At 39.0% G+C, this 21436-nt stretch overlaps 1 protein-coding gene across 3 annotated transcripts in view; it reads left to right on the forward strand.

The window, feature by feature from the left end:
* Nucleotides 1-238: 238 nt before the first annotated feature.
* The window catches only part of FAM91A1 (family with sequence similarity 91 member A1), a 37506-nt gene continuing 16308 nt past the window's right edge, over nt 239-21436 (forward strand). For 2 of the 3 annotated variants that reach the window (XM_054590458.1, XM_054590459.1), the window contains exons 1-16: nt 239-556; nt 3471-3555; nt 4519-4670; nt 6323-6380; nt 7059-7126; nt 7649-7762; nt 8970-9060; nt 9627-9689; nt 12419-12525; nt 13876-13914; nt 14430-14542; nt 14972-15087; nt 15880-15992; nt 16350-16436; nt 18546-18678; nt 20780-20928. In XM_054590458.1, coding sequence (XP_054446433.1) covers nt 485-556; nt 3471-3555; nt 4519-4670; nt 6323-6380; nt 7059-7126; nt 7649-7762; nt 8970-9060; nt 9627-9689; nt 12419-12525; nt 13876-13914; nt 14430-14542; nt 14972-15087; nt 15880-15992; nt 16350-16436; nt 18546-18678; nt 20780-20928 — 1560 coding nt within the window. In that variant the 5' untranslated portion in view covers nt 239-484. Of the gene's footprint in view, nt 557-3470; nt 3556-4518; nt 4671-6322; nt 6381-7058; nt 7127-7648; nt 7763-8969; nt 9061-9626; nt 9690-12418; nt 12526-13875; nt 13915-14429; nt 14543-14971; nt 15088-15879; nt 15993-16349; nt 16437-18545; nt 18679-20779; nt 20929-21436 lie in introns of those variants that run through there. The other variant, XM_054590460.1, reaches the window with a different exon arrangement.

A 21436-nucleotide genomic window follows, 5' to 3' on the forward strand; every position in this document is an offset into this window, starting at 1 on the left:
GGGGAAAGTGGGTCATCCAACAAGGGCATCGCAAACCCAAGTGCCCATTTTAATTCATCCAAACAGCGACAGCGGGAGACGAAGGGCGTGGGCTGGGGACAACTGTGCCTCTGGTTTCTACACCGTTGCCCCGACCCCTGAGGGTAGGGGGCGGGGCAGGAGGCCAGCCCGGCGCCCCGCCCCTCCGGCCTCGTGCCAGCGGGCGGAAGTGACGTACACCCAAAGCCATTTCCGGCGGGGCGAAACTAGGAAGAAACTTGAAGCTGCTGTGGCTTCTCTGCTGCCTGTGTTCGCTGCTCCCGTGCCCCGTGGCCCGGGCCGCGCCGAGCCGTCGGGAGCCCTGGCCATGGGGCCGTCCGGCCGATCGGCAGTGTGAGGCGCGGGGCCTCCCGCGGGCTCCCCTGACAGGCCGAGGGTGGGCAGGCGGGAGGCGGCGTTGCAGCCGCGGTCCGGGGCGCCACCGCCGGCCCGGGCTCCGGGCATCATGAACATAGACGTGGAGTTCCACATCCGGCACAACTACCCCTGGAGCAAGTTGCCGGCCAACGTGAGGCAGGTAGGGCCTCAACCTGGGGCCGAGGCCGCGCCCCCGCCGTCACCTGCTCGCGTTGCCAGCGGGGCCGGAGCTAGGGCCGGTGCCTCTGGGCTGTCTCCCTCCGAGCCCCTCGCTAGGGTCTCGGGAAACCCGACCCGCAGCTCAGGGATGAGGAGGGGACGGGGCTGCGGCCTCCGAGGCGCGATGGAGCCGTGGCTTAAAAGGGTGGGATAGTATCGTACACGGGACTCGCCGGGCGCCTTTGCCTGAAGCCTCCATTCAGCCAGCTCTGGGCTAGGCGCCTGCGAAACGGAGGCGGAGAACACCGACCTCCAGAACTTCAGGGCTGGAAGAGGGAGGGGAAACAAATGAATGTTACCGGTGATAGCAGCTCTAACGTCCCTGGGTTACGTACACGTGGGCGCATGGAGGAGGAAGTAAGAAATTGTCCAGGGAGTGTCACGGGGATGTGGACCGGAGGTCTCGGAGGACGAGTAACAGATAAGAGGGGACAGAGATTTTTCCAGGGAGAGGGAAAGTCGTTTGGACAGGCTCGGACGCGTGGACGCGTGTTTCAGGGCGCTGGAGTGGGGAGGTGTAGATGGAGTGATCGAGCTGTTTGGGGCTGGAGTTTTGTGAGCGCGTGGGCGCGGGCAGCAGAGGAGGCCGAAAAAGCCGTCAGAGCCAGATTGCGAAGGGGCTTTGTACTTTGTTTTGTTGGACTTTATCCTCAGGACAAGATCGGTTTGTCAGAGGCGTTTCAACAGAAGTGATCTGAGGTTTTTGGGATTTAATTCTCAAAGGCTTGGGTTTAATTTCTACTCAGTTGTTTCCCATATTTATTGAACACCTACTGCATGCTATGCCTTGTACAAGACAGACCTGCCTTCATGCCGCCTCTGTTTTAGCAAAGAAAGATAGTGAATGGATAAGCGTACCTTGGCAGGTGGTGCAAAAGCAGGGGGAGGGGCTACACGGGAGGCGCTGTTTCTCAGATCAGAGAGGCCTTCAGGTTCCTCCCGTTCTGCTTGGTTGAGAGTGAAATTCCGTTTCCCACGGGTGCCGGGCAGTTGTGTTTGGAAAATTTGGGATGGTGGCGGCGATGGTGTAAGGCTCATCCTCACTCTGCCTCCTCTCCCAACTTGGGGGCTTAGTTCTAGGAAGTTAATAATATAAGGTTTGGCAAAGCATCATGTAAGCAGAGAACATGCCTTCGCTTTAGGATTTCAAGAAAACAGGAAAGTAGAAGATAAATTTAAGAAACTAGGATTCTTGGTTGTCCGTGGCTGCCCATGTGGCATTTAGCTTGACCTGGAAAAAAATAAAAGGTGTACACCGGAGGGAATAAGTTTCTCTTGTTAAGCTTGAATGAAGGCTTTGGTGGACACTTTTGTCCTTTAGGGTTTTGTGGCATATCTGGAGACAGTTGGAAGAACCACAGTCCTTTTCTATGTTTCCATTTTTTTTCTGCTCTTCCTTGCACAAAAATAAATAAATGTAGCATAATGGAAGAAAGATGGATGATTTGATTATGTCTCACATGAACAACTGGCCTTTATTAGTAGTAAAAATATTTCTAAACTTTAGTCATGACTATTAAAAATAATCACAGAACTGTTAAAATCAGGTACGAACATGACATTAAATTTTTAAAAAATTTGGTAAGATCACTTAAAGGAATAGCATTAGAGCTAGAGGAAACCCTTAAAAAGTTTTATAGAAAGCCTTAATATTTTGAATTCCCCAATAATCATCAATATTTACCCTAGCTTCCGTGCTACATAGTGATTGGTAGAATAGTTTCTCTACAATGAATTGTACTCCTAACTACTTGTATTGTCAGAATGGATGAAAATAATATAAGTACATACATTTTGACGCTAGTGTGAGTTGGTTTAACCTGTGATAAATAATTAATCTAGTTGCAGGAAGAAACATTTTTCGTTTTCTCACGTCATCTCTTTTTTCTTAAAATACTACCCACCAATTATTTGCTGGTTTATGTAGATGGGCGGCATTTCTTCTGTTTTGTGACGATTGCCTTGGGGAAAGGATGTGTGTGGACTTTTACCTTGGCTTTCGAAAACCTATGAGTAAGAAGTATAATAATTGAAACCTCTGATCTTTATGTCATTAGTCTCCTAAGATGTCTTAATTTTATTTTATAGCAGCTTGGAAAGATCATACCTAGTAATTAGAAAGGGGATAACAGTCACATATTAAATTAACTTTATGGTAACATATTGAACATAATGTTGACTATAATCAGGCATACATATTCTGTGCTTTCATGAGAACCCAACTTTGAGCTTAAAACATTAAGTGCACAGCCAGAAAGTGTTTTGATTATTAAAATATATTGGAATTCTGAAATTGTCTAAATGTTTTTTAACGAGATGATAGATGATGTTTTAGAGGAGGAATCTTAAATTTAGAGATGTGCATCTGAGATGTACATTCTCCACAAATCTTAATCATATCCCTCAGCTATAAATAATTATCAGACAGGGCTCTGTCCTCAGTTGGCATTTTTAAATTTAAATAAATGAAGGTGCAAGAAACCATCCATCCATCCATTCAGCCGATACTTATAAATTGAGGAGAGTCAGGAAGGAAGTCTTTATAAGTAGAACTTAGTGCTTTGTTAACTTACATGAAATTATGCTCTCAAACTGCTTTTTTTTGATATTAAATACTTTAGGTAATTTTAGTAAGTCCTTTTAGAAAGTTTGACTGAAAATAGACACATGGAATTTTTGCTCTAAAACCATAGCAGAAAGTTAGTATTATAATATTTAAGAAGAACTTTTCTTTTGCAGTTATGGAAATTAGAGAATTCTGGGTAAAATTAGGGGATATGATCTTGGAATTTTATGGGGAAAAAGTACTATAGTTTAGAAACTATTTTAAATCTATTTGAAAATTTTTTTTTTAGAGTCTTGGAAATTCCCAGAGAGAATATGAAAAGCAAGTTGTCCTGTACAGTATCCGCAATCAGTTACGATATAGAAATAACTTAGGTAAGTAGAGACATTTTTACATTGAGGTAGAATTGACTATTGCTGAATTATTTTCATAACCATAGCTTTTCAATACATATTTTATAGTACTGAGATTATTCCATATACAGACTCTAAGAAACTATACTGACACATCCCAGCTAACAATTTGCATTACCAAGTAGAGTTTTCTTTTTAGAGTATTGTCAGTAGATTTGTTTTACTTGCAGAATATTAATCTTGATTCAAATGCCCTTTCTGTAGTTTAGATAAGAATCTATGCCAGAAAGGAAGTGCATTAGTTCTTAATAATTTTCGACTTTGAGTTTTGTTTTTGTCTCCACAGATTTTCCAAATAATATAACTTTAGTGCAAAGTTCCTATAATAATTGGAACAATTTATAAAGATAGTTAGGTTCATGTTTTAATGTTTGCTTTTTATTTGTCAGGTTACTTTGATTAGTCTGCTCTCCTGCCCTTCTAGTCTTCCCTCCCATGTCCTACTCTTTTTTAAACATAGTATTTCAGAGCTAGGTGTTCTTTTTAAATTTATTCCATGGAAGTCAGATGTCTTTTTACATTTAAATCACAAAAACCAAGAAATAATTTTTAAAAACAGACTTGATTTTATAGAAAACTGCTATTCAGTTTGGCTATCTTGTAAATTACATAGTAAGAGATTGGATGTTTTATACCTTTTTGGGATACATTTTATGGTCACTTTCTTTGCCTTTGATTTGGTAAGAATTATTTCTCTACTTAACTGTCCCATTATACATTTTATTTATATATTTTGAAGTCTGTTTCTTGTGGTATAATTGTTTCTTTGTTCCAACTTAGATTATTTTGTTTATTTTCTCCCAATTTATATACTTATAAAATAATTATTGGTTTGTAAAGTGTTTCTCATTGCATTTATCACTACATGTAAGTATAAGACACCTGAAAAAAAAAACAGGTGGTGAATATCCTTCTTTCCCCCAGTTAAACATGTCAAAAGAGATGAACGCAAATACTATGAGGAACTACTAAAGTACAGTCGAGACCATCTCATGCTGTACCCTTACCATTTATCGGATATTATGGTCAAGGGTCTGAGGATAACACCATTTTCATACTATACTGGGATTATGGAGGTGAGTGTACAGTGGACCTGAACCATTAGGACTGGAATGGGACTACATGTGAGGGACACTTTACAGATGATGACTAGCTCTGCAGCTCTCAGCAACGTTGTTTCTGTGTTTATAGTTACAAGCTAACTCTTCTAGCCACACTTGTACCAATAGTTGTCATTATCAGTATTTTCACAGTGGAAACATTGTTTCATTCTGTGTTCTTGAAAGCCTTGTTTCTCTATGTTATTATAACATTAATCAATCATTTATGTTAGCAGAGTTTGTATGACAGTTATTGCTTTTAATGCATGATTAAGGTTAAAAATACGGGTTACAGAATTGGATATTAAGCTCAGAGAAACTAATATAAGTAATGGTAGTACTTAGCTGTTTACTAACGGTAGCAACAATAAATGATGCTATAGGCCTAACATTATATAATACATATGTCAGAAAAAGAGAACTGTTTTAGTATCCCTGCCTGCCAATCTTTCTGTAATTATTAACTTCCAGATGTTAACCTTTTGCCAAAGGCGGTTTTTAGGCCTCTGTTGAATATGTGTAAATACCAGTTATATACTTTTTAAAGCTGAGTTTTATGTAAAGATTGGCAATATTTCTCTAATACTCATTTGCAGCTTGATTATGTTTGAGTGCTGTTGTGTTGTGCTCACTGGCCACTTGAAGAACAGTGAGACACCGAGAACTAGAGGAGCTGGGACAGTGGGGTTAGCCCCCTTTATGGTGTGGCTTCCTGTACAAGAGTTCCCTTTGCTGACCTCCTTCAGCCCCTATGCACGGGCACCTCTACAGTCCCCTGTCTCCTGTGTCCCTATTTTAGGGGAAATACAAAGTAAGTGTGAGGCCTGACAGAAAGCTTAGGCTCTGGCATTCCCTTTCCTGAGAACCAGAGTGGCGTGATGCAGGTGACTGCTGATCAGGGAGCAGAAGAGCTCTTTCTGTCTCTGTGACGATTGTTCTGGTGTTGTCCACAGGTTTGGGGGAGGTAATGGAGGGAGGTCATGTCCCATTTACCAGCTTTCAACTGTGTCCATGTGCTTGCTGCTGTCTGGCTTCTGTTCTTACACCACTGAGTATAGCTGTTGGCTTGAAAATCGGTCTTATCTTCACAGTAAAGAGTTGGTTTATTATTGTGAAAAAACAGATGGGAATTGGAAGAAGCTGGATGCTGAGTTTAACTCTGCAGCTGATTGGAACTCCTAGGAGCAAAGATGACTTAAATGATTAAACATTCTGTGGTAGTGCATGTCTTAGATGAGTATTGATGGAGCTGTGATAGATTATTTGGCCTTTCCTCAGGGTAAGAGTCTAGGGAGAGGTATGAAGTACGGAGAGGCTAGAACCCTAAGTGCTTATAGAGGTATTCCTTACATAGCTTCCACAGGGCAGAGGTTACAGGGCAGCTGTCTGGGCTTCACAGAGAGAGCTATGTGAGACCGAGACCTGAATGTCTGATCTTCAGTTACTAGGTTGAGACCACGTGTTAAGTGCCACTGTGTGGCATGTGTGCTTTAGGTTGCCAAACTGATCTTGGTGCTTCATGTTATAATTATTGTTCCTCTGTTTGACTGCAGAAATATATATTTAGACACATTTTTATCTGAGGGCATGTTGCATTTAAAAATTTTTACTTTTTTTCTTTTAAAAAGGACATTATGAACAGTGAGAAAAGTTATGATTCTTTGCCCAATTTTACTGCTGCTGACTGTAAGTATTTAATGTTGCCGAAGGAGGTGATGTTCTATGTGTCTTTGTGCATGCTTGCTATTGTGTCAGTATTGTAATGTGTGTTTTTTACCTGAAACATTCGAAAGATGAGAACAGCAAGCATCATTGTTAATGGGAGTTTTATCAAGTGATACAATTCAAATGTAAGATTTAGTCTAAATGTCTAAGGAATATTTTTTATTGTTAGAATCCAAAAAATGAAACTAGTCTATGTATTTCTAGAGAATGAAGTTTTTTCTAATACTTGAGCTGTGTTGTATAACAAATGAGGGAAGAAAACTTGCGTATAACTCTTTACAGCATGATATACAGTTGTGACTAAATTTGCTAGTGTTATGTTATGCCTGTTTTATGCTTATTTGAAATGTGACATAGTTCTGTTGTATAAGGAGAAACTTTTGCTGAGAGGTGTACTTTGACTTCCTGAAATTGGGAGGACTTCTGCTATTTAAAAATTTTATCAGTTAGCATTGTCTAAAGTGTTAGCCTGAATTCATCTCTCTCAGTTTTGTTTTCTCTTACATTTTATTTGAAGAATTCCTTTTAATTTGATATTGCCAACCAGTAATCAAAAGATGAACAAAAGCCAAGGGTTTTTTTCCTAAAAGACTCCAGGTGTACTGACATTTCAAGTTTTTAAAGGAAAGTCTCTTTCAGGTCTGAGGCTTCTTGGCATAGGAAGAAATCAGTACATTGATCTGATGAATCAGTGCAGATCATCAAAGGTAAGCCAGTCGTTTCCCCTTCTTTTCATGCCTGGTCCTCCTCAGCGCCGTCTGATTAAATTTTTAGGTGTTAGAAGTAATGAATTGTAATTTCTCTGATCAAATAAAACATACTTAATATAGAAACAGTACAAAAACCCCTCAGTATTCTCTAGGCTATAGCTTAAGATATTATTTAATTAAGACAATTGAAGGCATAAAATATGTAGCTTATTTTTAAAAATTAATTTTGTTTTGCTGGTCTTTTTTCTTGCTCATTCCGCTCCTAGGGTTCATTTCGTGAATGAAATGAGTACACTTTTCCAAAAGCATTTTCACATCCTGGATTTGATTTTAGTTTCTGGATTTAGGTCCAAATTTAATCATGAGTCTTTTTATGTAATTTATTTTGAAGTAATTTGAATATGTTTTTCTCCATATTCAAATTTAAAAAGGTATTAGCCTGTTAGAAACAGTCTTCTTACAGGATCAATAAAAAAGAAAGGAGTGAATTTAGACTGATTGCAAATTGTACTGTTGCAGAAATTTTTCAGAAGGAAAACAGCCCGTGACCTTCTTCCAGTGAAGCCGGTGGAAATCTCCATAGAGGCCTGGTGGGTGGTGCAGGCTGGCTACATCATGGAAGATGACATAAAGGTAGTTATCTAACGAAGTATTTTTATTTTAAAAATTATTTTAAACTGTAGTTCTCTAATTTTTTTAAAAAAATGTAACAGTGTTTGGTTTTCTTGAAGAAAATTAAACAAATTCAAAATATACAATGATCTTAGTAGGCTAGAATATTGGTGGGTTCCTGAGATGCTCTTTAATAATGAGCGTTACTTGACTTGGGTCATTTCCTGGGGATTTTAATTAGATAGCAGTTTCAGGTAAATTACTGTGATGCTGTGGCTACCAGCAGTCACATCGGCTAGCACTTTTAAGCACCTGCTGTGTGCTAGATGTGCTAGGCACTGTCCCCTGCTTTTGTGTTGTCTCCTTTGATGCTCATAACAACCCCGGAGGTATATACGACTCGCACCTCAGTTCACATATGAGGACAGGGAGCACAGAGAAACGACGTGATGGCTCTAGTCACAGTGGCAGTGGAGGCCTGGGATTTTCACCCAGGCACCTGGCTGCGGAGCCTGTGTTTTGAACGTCTGCGCTGAAGTGCCGTGCTGAGGTGGTAGATGCTTGGACAGGACGATCGTGTCAAGGTGAAGGGAAGTGGTATTCCCAGTGGTCAGACCATGTTTTCCTGTGCGCCTTGCACATTTTAGAAGCGAGACTGATGTACAGGAACAGGGTGGGGTGACAGACGAGAGCCTTAGAGACCAGGTCGTCTCTGGGTGGCTGAAGAAGTTTAAGCAAGCATGTGGACTTGCTGTTTGTTTGCATTTTATTTTACCCCAGAGGACAAATAAATCTAATGAGTGGAAGGCTTAGAAATTTTGCTTCAGTGTAAGCGCTTCTAACAGAGCTGTCAGACTATGTCATAAGATAGTGAACTTCTTACTCATAATAGTCATATGGAGTTTGAATCAACTTTATTTTTGAGAGGTTCAGAATCACAAATGGATCAGATTTCATTTCAAAGAAGATGAACAAATATTGGTGTTTATAAGTGAATATTTATTACTTACCAGCAAGTGTTGTGATTTATAGTTACTTTGTTCTCTAAGTTCTGTTGGTAGCATCTTTTGGACCTTAATTGGTGATTATGTGCATAGCTTCTTTGTTAGAATTCTGGAGAGATAAATGGAAAAATGTGTAGTTCTGGTTTAAAAAATGAATAGATTTGAGGAGACATGAATTAGTGAATTTGGACAGAACTTAATTGAAAATATTTTGCTTTTCTTAGATATGCACTTTGTCTGAGAAATACGCTATTGATAAGATCATCGATGCAGGCCCTCAGCTCGCTGGATCACTAGATTACAATGTAGTACATAGTAAGTGGTTAGTAGAACTGGTCTTTTTCAACATAAAAACATGTTTTAAGCCATTGAAAATTAGTAGCAATTATTTATTAATTAGGTAAAAATAGTAATATTTCCTAAAGGCATGTTATTGTGTGAAATGTGACCACAGTCCATTGTTTTTCACTGTGGCTATAATTAGTCACATCCACTAGAAATTTATACAGATGAATCACAAGAAAAATTTTGTAGCTTTGAGCATATGAAGGAAGCTAAGATTTGAAAACTAATTCTTCTGTTTTACTTTTTTCTTTTTCACATGGCACTTAGTTGTATGAACCGTTTTAAAAAAATTTTTTATTGTTGTTCAGTTACAGTTGTCTCTATTTGTCCCTCATTGCTCTCCCCTGCCCTGCCCAACCCCCTTCCACATTAATCCTTTCCCCTGTTATCCTTGTCCATGGGTCCTTTATACATGTTTTTGACCTCACTCTTCCCTTTCTTCCCCCCATTTACTACAGAAAAGCAGGAATCATTTTTTTCTTTTTTTCTTTAATGTTTAATATGCCAACTAAAGGAAGGTACTTTTGTTTCTGTAGGTTTATATAACAAAGGATTCATTTATCTGGATGTACCAATATCTGATGACAGTTGTATAGCAGGTAAGTATGTGCTAGTATTTTTCAATTTTTTTGAATGGTTCTGGGTACTGCTTATCACTTTAATAAGTTAGACACAAATCATTCTAGGATTTTTGATGTTAGAATTTTCCAAAGAAGGAAAGACATTCTTATTACTCTCTAATATATTTGTGGCAATTTTCCTTAAATTCCTTATTTTTTTATATTATTTGGTGTACACACTATATTACAATAATAGTAATCTGAGATAAATTCCTCACAATTCTAAATCCAGTTATTGTAAGTTTATGTCACTGTTCAGCCCCTGGTTAGTACATCACATTTTTACATATATTCTGTAATAATATGGAAGCCTCAAATACAGCACAAAAAACACATGAAGGTGATTTCAAAGGAAGCAGTTTCGAAGTGTTTCAACAAAAAACAAGTGCTGTGGGTGGTGGAAAAAATAAATGTGGGGAAACAAATACTTTGGAGAGAATAATCGTGAAAGGGTCTGTAACTAAATAAAATACATTTAGTCCATCATCACCATACTTTACGCTTGTACATTTTATGTCTACTCTTTCTTTGTACCTTCTAGATTTTTATTATGCTTGGATCGAGTTCTTCTAGGATATATAAGTAGTCTAAAAATTCTTTAAAACTGTCATCATATGTATTTAAACATGTGGTCTTGAACTTATTTTCATATTTGATGTGAAATAAGGGTCCAACTTGGTTTTCTTGAATTTGGATTACCAGTAGTATTTGGATAAATGCTAGCATGTTTTTTCAGTAACTCATTACCACTGAATGGAAGCACAACTTTTTGTCATACATTAAATTTCCCTCCATATGGGATTAGTTCTCATATCCTTTTTTCTTCACTTATATTTATTCTTAGACTATATTATTATTATTACAGTGACTTAGAGTAACCTTTAATATTAGTTATAGCCAGGCCTTCCTTGTGTCTTTTCTTTATAACTTTCTTGGCTATTCCTAGCTATTTTTTCTTTATATTTCTTTGTTTTTATTAATACTTTTGAGTAGGCAATAATTATGGTATAAAATTCTAAATTTACAAAAGAGTATTAAAACATCTGCCTCCAACCCCTGTCCCTAGCCAACCAATTTTTCTCTCAGCTGCCACTGTTAAGTTTTTTGTATATTCTTCCAAAAGTATTCTAAGCACATAGGCATATATGTGTATATCTTTTTTCGTGTGTGGCTTTATTTTTATAACAGATCGTGTACTCTAGTTCATACTTCTTTTTTAACTTAATATACATTGGAGACTGTGCTATATCTCTTCATGTAGAGTCACCTTATTCTCTTTGCCTAGATGTGAGCTGTATATTTCTAGCCTCTCTAAAATAGGAGTATAGTCTTGAACCACTCATGGGGTTAATAGGTATGAAATTGTATACGTAGAGTACCTGGCATTTGTCTGTCACTTAGGAAATTTTCAGTAAATGTTTGTTATTACTAATTATTACACAACTGATAGTATAGGAAAAGAATTAATTATATCAAATACGAGAATTCTAAAATATTTCTAAAAGGAAACCTTTGATCCTTAAAAGTACGTAGATGACTGGAAATATGGGTAGCATAAACTTAGAAAGGGATGTGATCCAGATAGGAAGTGAATATCCTAGCCTGACATGTGCATTGTGGTTTTCTGTGGTATCTTCATGTTTACCACTTGAATTTTATCATTTGTCTCTTTCGGGAATGATACAGGTTTGGGATGTAATTAGATGGTATAAGAGGCAAAGGACACAGGGATACCCAAGTTCTTCTGTGGCTGCCAGGAACATCCAAGCTTTTGGTGTCTCTGGGCCAGACTGGAAGAGTTGTCTTGGGCCACACATTAAATACACAAACACTAACGAACACTGATGAGCAAAAAAAAAAAAAGGTTTTAAGTAAATTTATGATTTTGTCGTGGGCCGCATTCATAGCCATCCTGGGCCATAGGTTGGACACCCAAACACTCTGCCTTCTCAGAATGTTTTCAAGGGAAATATGCCCACAGTGCATAATGGCAGAGGAAAGTGTAGTGCCTCTGTTTTCATCTGGACAGAGCTCTCTATGAAATTGGATTAGAGCATCTGGACCGAAGAGATGGAAACAAGTATTAATAAACTCTCAGGCAGAGAGCAAAAATTGGGCAGTCTCTTGTGCTGCAGAAGGTCTTGACCTTCCTGCTGAGGAGAATACAGAATAGAAAGCCCCAAGGAGCAAATTATACCAGTGAGTGCTGGTAAAAGGTGGGTGCCAGTCACACCGATGCATTTCCCTCTTCCCTGGATGGAGTGGGGACGATGGGAGAAAGGCAGAGAGCCAGTGCTGTCCGTGCACCTGGTTTTCGGGTAGCCCAGTCAGTGGGCCCTTTGCTTTACCGCCTTCGCCCTGCCCCTCCTGCTGCCTGCCCCTTTCTGAAGCAGCCCGTCCCCTCGCCTGTCTTCCCCAGCCACGTTCTGCTGCACCGCCTCTGCCTCTGGAGTGCTGGGAGGTCCATGGGATCAAATCCCTCTCTGTGGGATCCCTGCTCTGCCGGTGGGGTCTTCTCACTGTAGACGGGGTTGATATGACCTTAATTTTACAGGTTTAGAATGCTTACTATTGAGTGGATAAATTAAATCAAAAGCTGAATTCAGTCTTTTAAGCTAGAGTGTTCTCTTTTTGGATAGATACTTGAATTATACCTTCTTGTTTTATAAAATTGTGTTACTGAGAAAAGTCTATTTTGTTTATTTTAGTTCCTCCTCTTGAAGGTTTTGTAATGAATCGAGTGCAAGGTGATTATTTTGAAACTCTACTCTATAAGATATTTGTTTCAATAGATGAGCATACTAATGTTGCAGAGGTAAGTGCACCAACGTCTTTTGAAAGAATTTAACCTCAAGATTATAAGTTTGTGTAAAGTAGTTAAAATTATTTAATAATACAGTTAAAATATTTTAAAAATCTATACCTGGGTAGATCATGGACTATTAATATACTTAAGTGACTATTCTTAAGTTACTTTCCGCATATATAAAATTTGGCAAATAACTTTTTATTGGACTCTACAGTCTTGTACTGCGTAACACCATGAGAGAGGGACCGCATTTACGACGGTGGTCCCGTAAGATGATAATGGAGCTGAAAAATGCCTGTGGTCTAGTGGCATGGTGGCCTTCCTAAGGCCAACACAGCACAGTGAATTCCTGTTTGTGGGGTTTCAGTCTACGGATAGTAATTCTGTCAGAGAGAAAAGCCTGGGGGCACTTCCCGCAGACTGTTCCCCTTTCCAAACCTCTGTTACCACTGGATCCACCCTTGGGGTTCTTATTACAATTTGCAAGATGCCCTTCAGCAATAACCATTAGGAAACTTTGAAGAAAACAAGTTTCTTACTTATAGGCCCTGAAGTGTACAAGGCCAGGGGAGCAGAAGGGATGTCCAGGAAAAAAAAACAGGTAACCCAAATGCTAGTTATTGATATTAAGATCTTCAAAACATGGCATGTGGCCCAAATGGTCAGTTATGGAAATCAAGATCTAAAACACTGGAGCCTTAGGCAGGGGGAGGTGACCTGGCTCTTCAGTCCTATGACTGGCGATAAGTTTATTCCAGATAGCCTTTCTTGAGGGGAGACCTCTCCTATCAGAGCTCAAGTCAGCCACTTGCATTGCAAAAAAGAAAAGCCAGTGGGAGGGCTTATATGACCAGAAGGCAGTTGCTCCCGTGTTTGTGGTGCTGCGGGTGCGAGCAGGCCTGCTGTGCTGCCGGCAGTGCGAGCGTGTGCTGCCGGCAGTGCGAGCATGCGCAGCCATACAGCTACAGCGGCAGGCCCTGCTGTCTGGGTCTGCGCAAGTGCACTCTGGTGTTCGCGCAGCATGGGCTCATCTGACGTCGCATTTCTCGGAGTGTGTCCCTGTCTTTAAGCATCGCGTGACTTTTTAGTAAAAGGATTGTTCTCGGAGTTTTCTTATTTTAAATAAGACAAAATTAAAGAGGAAAGAATCTTAAATTGTTCAGGTCACTGCCTGGATTTGTACTTCTCTAAGCATCTTAAAGCTATGGAAAGAAGAAAGTTCTGATTTAAAAATTTATTGAGTGTTTCAATTCATAATTAAAAATTTTGTTGATTATGGTTTAAGTGTCTACTGCAGCTGAGTTAATATGCTGATAGTTCTTAGGCTGTAACACAATTTTTTATTTTATTTTCCAGCTTGCAAATGTGCTTGAGATAGACTTATCTCTTGTTAAGGTATGTAATTTTTATACTCTTTTTACTTACAGTGTAAATACTGAATGGATTTTATTATAGGTTTTTATCTTGATAAGCTACTGAGAAATGGAGACAGTGAGTTTCCTTTTAGCTGTTGGAGAAGTGCGCACAGTAGAGGGGTGCTTAGGTGAGAGGGAAGAGCAAGCGAAGGGCCTGCCATTAGTATTCCGCCCCGCAGAGTGAAAGGGAGCACCCACACTTCTTGCAGAGCAGGAAGCAGGCTGATGGGTGTCAGGTAGTGAGATAATGAAAGCAGCACCCCCTCCGCGGGGGGCAGACCCAGGGAGGGCCAGGCCAGAGAGCTGGATGCGCTTCCTCTGCTGCTGCTGTGAAGGTCGAAGGGGCAGAAGAGGCCTACAGGAAACTGTTTTTCTACTTCCAGGAGGAAAATGTTTGAGGATCTGTAAGATAGAGTCTGTGATCATATTTTGTCTACTAAGATTCTGATGTCTGGTTTATTTTACATGCTCATTTCCTATATGTATTTCTTTCAGAATGCTGTTTCAATGTACTGCCGATTGGGCTTTGCCCATAAGAAGGGACAAGTGATAAATTTGGATCAACTTCATGCATCGTGGAGAAATGTTCCATCCATAAACAGATTAAAGTAACTCATTTATTTAGTATGAGATACTAGACTTTTCTTTTAGAAAAATACGGTTTTACATACAAAAATTTTATTTATCCTGTCATTTGAAGTGAACCCTATATATATTAGTAGTTTTTTTAAATCTTGTGTGTGATGAATCTTGTTTAGAATCTGAAGAAAACGAAGAACCCTAGAAAACGCATATACAATATTTCACATATACAGTAATTTTAAAGGTTTCTGAAATTCCCTGGCGCCTCTTTGTAGGTCTTGGTTAAGAACCCTTGCCTGTGAGGCCGCAGCATTTTGAGGCTATGTTTCAATTTCAGGCTTGAGTATGACTGGATTAAGATAGATGTTTATAATTTAAGTACTGACTTCACTAACTACTTTGATGTAAGATCACTTACAAGATTTTAAAAAAGTGAATGATTTCTTCATTAATAGGAGTACTTTAGATCCACAAAAGATGCTCCTATCATGGGATGGCGGGGAAAGCAGGAGCCCCATACAAGAAGCTTCATCCGCTACTGACACTGATACAAATAGTCAAGAAGATCCAGGTTAGCAGTGACTCAGTTTAATTTGGAGTTTCTCTATAGCTAAGGCATGTGTCTGCACATACACTCATGGAGTGAACTCTCTAGACTTAGTTATTTTATAGTTTTGTTTTAGATTTCACTCATTCAATATGCAGTTTTTGCGTACTTATTGATATGTTGGGCACTGTGCTAGGCCTTAAGGGTTTAACTTTGACAGGAACATGGTACCTTCCTTCTAAGAATTACCTCTAGGGAGAGAGAAGGCAGTGTAACTGCAGAAACCGCAGCGGTGTGAGAAGTGTTACAGTGTGTGTGGCGAGCAAAGAGGAAGGGCCGCCTTTCTGCCTAGAGAGGGTTGGGGAGCCTTCAGGGGAAAGATGACATCTGGGCTAAGAATGAGTACGAGCTAGCCGGCTGGTGAGGGGGGAAGCCACAGCACGGGCTAAGCACAGGGGCGGCAAAGCGGAGGGGGTGAGGAGGCCGCACTTGGTTTTATGTGGAGCGGGAGAGGAGCAGATCATGGGCCCCGAGTTCTGCCCCAGGTAGCGCTGTTACCTGAGCCAGGTGACGTGTCTGAAGGGGTTAGGCTAGTTAGTACTGTTGATCAGACAGTTACCAAGTCTTGGTTTATTATCGCTTTTCAAGAAATTTACTACGAAGTAAGTGCCTTTAAATACATTTTTAAAAAACTGGGACCTGTAGGTTGACAATATTGCTTATATTTAATTACGTACTTTCTGGTTATGAAATAGTCTGTCATTCCAAATGATAAACAATTCACTTGATTGTAAATTACAATTTTTTTTTTTCTAGCTGACACAGCCAGTGTAAGCAGTTTGAGTCTGTCTACAGGATATACAAAGCGCATCGCATTTCTGTTTGATTCAACTCTTACTGCCTTTTTAATGATGGGAAATCTTTCACCAGTAAGTCAAGTTCTTGTTTAAATATAAAAATGTGTAAAACAAAAATTAGATGTAAAATAATTCAATGCTTCTGTATCTTTTTAAAAATACATACTAGATTTATTCTTGAAAACATAACTACCTTTGATTTATATTCCTTAGAGGAGGATAGTAAGGTTTTAGTGACGGATACTTTTGTAATTAGAAGAATAAGCCTCTCACCTCACCCACCCTTAAGTTAAATATATTGGAAAGCATAATATAAATATAAAATGCTATGCTCAGCGTAAAACGAGAACTAGAACTTGAATTACTTGTATAAGACACTATGATACATTTTAATTTTTTTTGGTTTTTGTTTTTGCTGTTTTATCGCAGAACCTGAAGAGCCATGCAGTCACAATGTTTGAGGTTGGCAAACTCTCAGATGAGTCTCTGGACAGCTTCCTTGTAGAACTAGAAAAGGTAAACCTAGATTGCTTATTAGAGGCTATCAGGACGTTTGGAACCTTTTCTTGCTTGATAAAATATCACTTAATACTCTATGTAGATTTTTGGTATATTCTTGCTCATTCCTACTTCATCCCCCACCTGAATACTGTGGTAGTCATTTAGCTTTAAACATACTGAGTAGATGAATGAATTTTGTGATTTTAAAAATGATTTTCTTATTTCATCTAACTTAGCATAATTTGATACAACAAAGAAGGAGGGTGTAGAAATCTTAGTCTAGTGTAATTTTTTAAGTTGTATTTTTCTAAAGCAGCCCTTACATTTTATGTTTTTATCTATTTTATTTATTTTGGTGTGACTCTCTACAATTTCCTCTTAAAACGCTTCATTTGAAGTTTTTGTTCCACCTGTTGTAAATCTGAAGCAGTGTCCCCGGGCATCCCGTTCATGTCCGCTCCCACTGTCCCCTTTCGCCTCTGGAAGACCTCAGCCATACTGTTTGCCCTTAACCGCCTGTTTTCCTGGGGGGACAGCCCTAGTTTCCCTTCGCTCTAAACCTTGATGGCCCTGTTGGTGTTTTTCATTCCCTGGATATTTTGTTCTGTCCTCTGCTCCTTATGCAGACAGTTTGTGTGCCCAATCTGTTTCTTGACTAACAGTTGTAGTACCTTTTGTGCTGTAGTGATGAACTCTGCGTATTAAATGGGCTGTTAAGAGAATTCTTTTTTAAAGGTTATATTTACTTATTTTTAAAGAGGGGAAGGGAAGGCGAAAGGGAGGGAGAAAAACATCAGTGTCGTTGCCTCTTGTGTGCTCACCGTCCCCCCCACCCCCACCAGGGAGCTGCCCTGGCACGGGCCCTGACTGGGAATCAAACCGGCAGCCCTTCGGTTTGCAGGCTGGCGTTCAATGCACTGAGCTGCACCAACCAGGGCTATTTAGAGAATTTTTGGTGATTTTTAAAAAATTTATCTTTTTTTAAAAAAGACTTCTTATAACATTTTCATGTTCCTTCTCCATAGGATTTTTACTTTTTTAGCGTAGAAACAGATTTGAGATAATCCTTGTTATTAATTGGTCTCTTTTACTTTAAATTTCCATTATTCCCTCAATACTTTTAACATTTTGTTAACCCTATTTCTTATTGTTTATTATCTTTTGCCAATACATTTTTATTCTTGCACATTTAAGTTCCGTTTTCCTGATTTTTGTTTTCCTTACCTCAACTAGTGTTTTATCAAGTATAGCAAATTGGAAGATCACTTTTACTCTTTATAGATCTATATTCTTTTTTATCTCATAGTCTTCCTTGGAAAAGCATATTAGTGTGAAGTTTAATTTTTAAAAATAGTTTCTTAGCCATATTTTAAGAAGCCTCAGCTCGATTAAACTTAATTGATTGGTCTTATTTAATGTAAATCTAATTTAGTTATTTCCCCCCGTAGACCTATCCTTCTGTGTTGTGTGTTGTGTGTTGTATCTGGGATGTATGTGTTTCTACATTTAAAGAGGTGACTGACTCAGGGTCAGAAGAGCATGCATTAAAATGCAAGCCCAACGAAGGCAGGGGTTTTGTTCAGTACTCTGACCTCGTATCCTGGACAGGTCATAGTACATAGCACATAAGAGGAGCTCAGTAAATCCTCATTGAGTGAATTTAAGCTGTATACTCAGCAATGGTGAACAGCTATGTTGAGTCACATACTCTATTGTCCCTTGTAACCAGTGATACAAAATTGTGACGAGGGTGATGAGAATTAGAGGCACAGTTGGTGACCATGGATTGGAGTACTTTACTGGATGAAGCAGAACATAGATCTTAGAGTTTTTTAAGCATCCTATTTGAATCATACGTGGGACATATAATCTATACAATGGTATGATTTAGCATTATTTGGTTTCTAAAATTGTTAGTTTTGTTGGGGTAATTTCTATCATCTTCAAATATGGTCAAATGGAAAATCAGTAGAGAGTGAGGTTAATATTTGTTTCAGCATTGCCTGGGCACATTTTTGGTTTAATGATTTTTAAATGTCTTAATATCTCCACTATTTGGTTATGTATTAGAATGAATGGCATAAGAGTGATATTTGTTGAAAAATTTATTTTCTCTTGGTTTAGGTTCAGAGCACCGGTGAAGGAGAAGCACAGAGATACTTTGACCATGCACTTACTCTGAGAAACACGATACTCTTTCTTCGCCATAATAAAGATCTAGTTGCACAAACTGCACAACCAGACCAGCCCCACTACGGTATGAGATAATATACTTGATTTTGAAGACATGATCCTATGGGACTTCTTTCTAAGAAATTAAATAGGTCATACTGACTTATTTAATTACCATTTATTTAATACATTTTTTGTAAGCATATTGAATTTATAGCCAAGGACTTGTTTTGTGAATATCTTTGCTTATCAACTGTTTCTTACCTTATTTTACTTTTTCTTCTCTCATGTGCCACTGATTTGTAGGATTTAAATCTGATTAGTACCTACAAAAATAATTGGAGTGTTAATTTGTTTAAGTAGCTGGATGAAATTTAGAACAGGCATCTCTTCTGAGGGGTGAACAGATGCCAAAATTTAGTTAATTTAGGAAGCATAAAATTTCAAGAATAAAAGATTCCATTGTATAAAAAGAATAAACAAGAGCTTCCTATTCAAATACTGCTGGAATATTTTTTGACTAAAGTATTTTACTTTAAAAACTAGGCAAGAGAACAGATAACCTCTTTTTAAAGTAAAAGAAAGTAGCAATTTTAATCTATTGGTGAGCTCCAATGCGGCTGTTGCCTTAGGGTACAGTCTCAGTTTTGTGATAGATCAGGAGTCTCCAAACTTTAGTTGAGCTGATGGAGTCAGAATTTCGTGTTCTGGTTCAGTAGGTTCTGAGTTATGGAATGGTACCCGAGAATCTGTGTTTTTTAAAAGGTGCAATGACTTGAGCACCAATGTAAGAGCATTTGGCTCAAGTCCTTGGACATCACATGAGTTGCGTCTTAGGATTTTGAATTCTTAGCATCACTGTAACAATTGATTTCACTCGTTCTTTCAAATTTGAAACCTTTTTTTTTCTTTTATGACTCTTTTTTTTTTTTTTTTGAGAATACAGTCCCTTTTTGTTAGTCTTACTAAAAGTTTCTCACCTTGAGTGTATGTGATGTTTCCTCATGGTTAGGTTAGGTTATGCAATCGTGCCTAGTGTATTACACAAGTACCATGCCCTTCTAAGGGAATCGCATCTGTAGGCACAGGATTTCCACCTGCCCCCCACTGGTGATGTCAGTTTTGATCACACAGTTAATGTGTTTTCTGATTTCTGTGCTATATGCTTAACTATTCCTCCCCCACCCTGCCCTGCAACTAGGAAGCAGTTTGTGGGCAGACACTTGAAGAGGATGCAAACATCCTGCACGTCATCAGTGTTTCTTCCAGATGGGCATCCATTGATGATTCTTGCCCGGACCATTCTTTAACTTTTTTCCAACTCGAGCAGTTCTTCCATATTTGACAATTGGGATTAGGCACTCTTTTATATTCTTAGTATGGATTGGTGAATTCTTATTTTTTCCCAATGGTTTATAACAAGTCATTCTCTTAGTTATTTTGTGATACTGTTGTCTCAGATTTTGCCCGTGGGATTTCCTTCAAGCTCGTTTCTGTCTCCCTGTGCCCTGCCTCCATCTTAAAAATTTTTTTGAGCGATATTTTACTTTCCGGCAAAAGAATCTCATCTTGTACTTCTGTCCAGCCTTGAGTCAGCTTTCTCTTGCTGAAGGAGTGGTGTTAAATTAAGATTCTGGCCCTAGTTGTGTTCAAGGCTTCTGGGCTTTTTCAGCAGGGTGTATGTTGTGTTAGATGTATCTTGCTTGAGGGTTAAAAATTGGAATCCCTCAAATCTGTTACATACTGAATAAATCCACGCATTATGGACCAGCAGCGAGGAACTCTTGTTAAATTCAGAACGTGGCTGCGATGCTCTTTCTAGGGACTGGAGGTTGGAGTAGGGGAGCCGTGGCTCTCCTGTGGCACCTGGCACTCCTGATTTGCCGCTGCCCTGGAGTGGCTTGGCTGGACAGGAAGACAGGTGTAAAGCAAGCACTTGTTTAAAAGTAAAAGGTAGCCTAAAGAAACACCAGTAGACAGTTGCCTTTTTAGACCAGGAATAGACTGTTAGCTTTAAATCTTAAAAGTGTCTTCTTAGTGGTCGCTTAGAAATTCTGGCACTTTTAATATTCTGCCTTAAAATTTTTCTTTTTAATTTAAAGGTAGATAATCAGTATTTTGACTTAGACATTTTTGTTTCATATTGTCAGTCTTTCATGCCCTGTGTGTGCTTGGTCATAATTCAGGTTTTCCTCTGGATCTCTTACGCTGCGAAAGCCTTCTTGGTTTGGACCCTGCAACTTGCAGCAGAGTTCTAAACAAGAACTACACACTGCTGGTTTCCATGGCTCCTCTCACCAATGAAATCCGGCCTGTCAGCAGCTGCACCCCTCAGGTAAAGACCCACGTGGGAGAAGGCTGTGGCTGTTGCTTCATTCTTCCTCCAGGTGGCTTGCGGAAGAGCTTTAGCAGTCCTCCTGGGTTAATTCTCAGTTTGCAGATACCATATTCAAATCGCTGACTCAGAAAGCAGTTTTGTATTTTATGGTGTTGTAAGATGTTATGTGAGGTAAAGTTGGTACATTTCATTTATATATATCATCCAGTGCCTTGTGATGTAGTGGATTAAAATTTTCTTCTTGAATGCAGTCTTTTAAAGAGAACATTTTTGGATGCTCTAAGAAGAGAGTCTGGATTGCCTTGAGGGATAAGATAAGTTTAATTAGGAAAAATGAAATGTTTTAGAAATGGGGCTATGATTCTAAATAAACTGAAAAGAAAAGATTGTACTGGAAAGGTAGAACTCTGGATATCTTTAAAAATTTACTTGTGAAAATGACTTCTGGTTTTTACTTTTAAAAAATAAATCAGTTGTGTTGATTTGTATACTTAGCAAGGACATT

The sequence above is a fragment of the Pteronotus mesoamericanus genome, unplaced genomic scaffold (genome assembly GCF_021234165.1).
Source record: "Pteronotus mesoamericanus isolate MK-2021 breed Mesoamerican mustached bat unplaced genomic scaffold, CSHL_Meso_final scaffold_174, whole genome shotgun sequence".
NCBI lineage: Eukaryota > Metazoa > Chordata > Mammalia > Chiroptera > Mormoopidae > Pteronotus > Pteronotus mesoamericanus.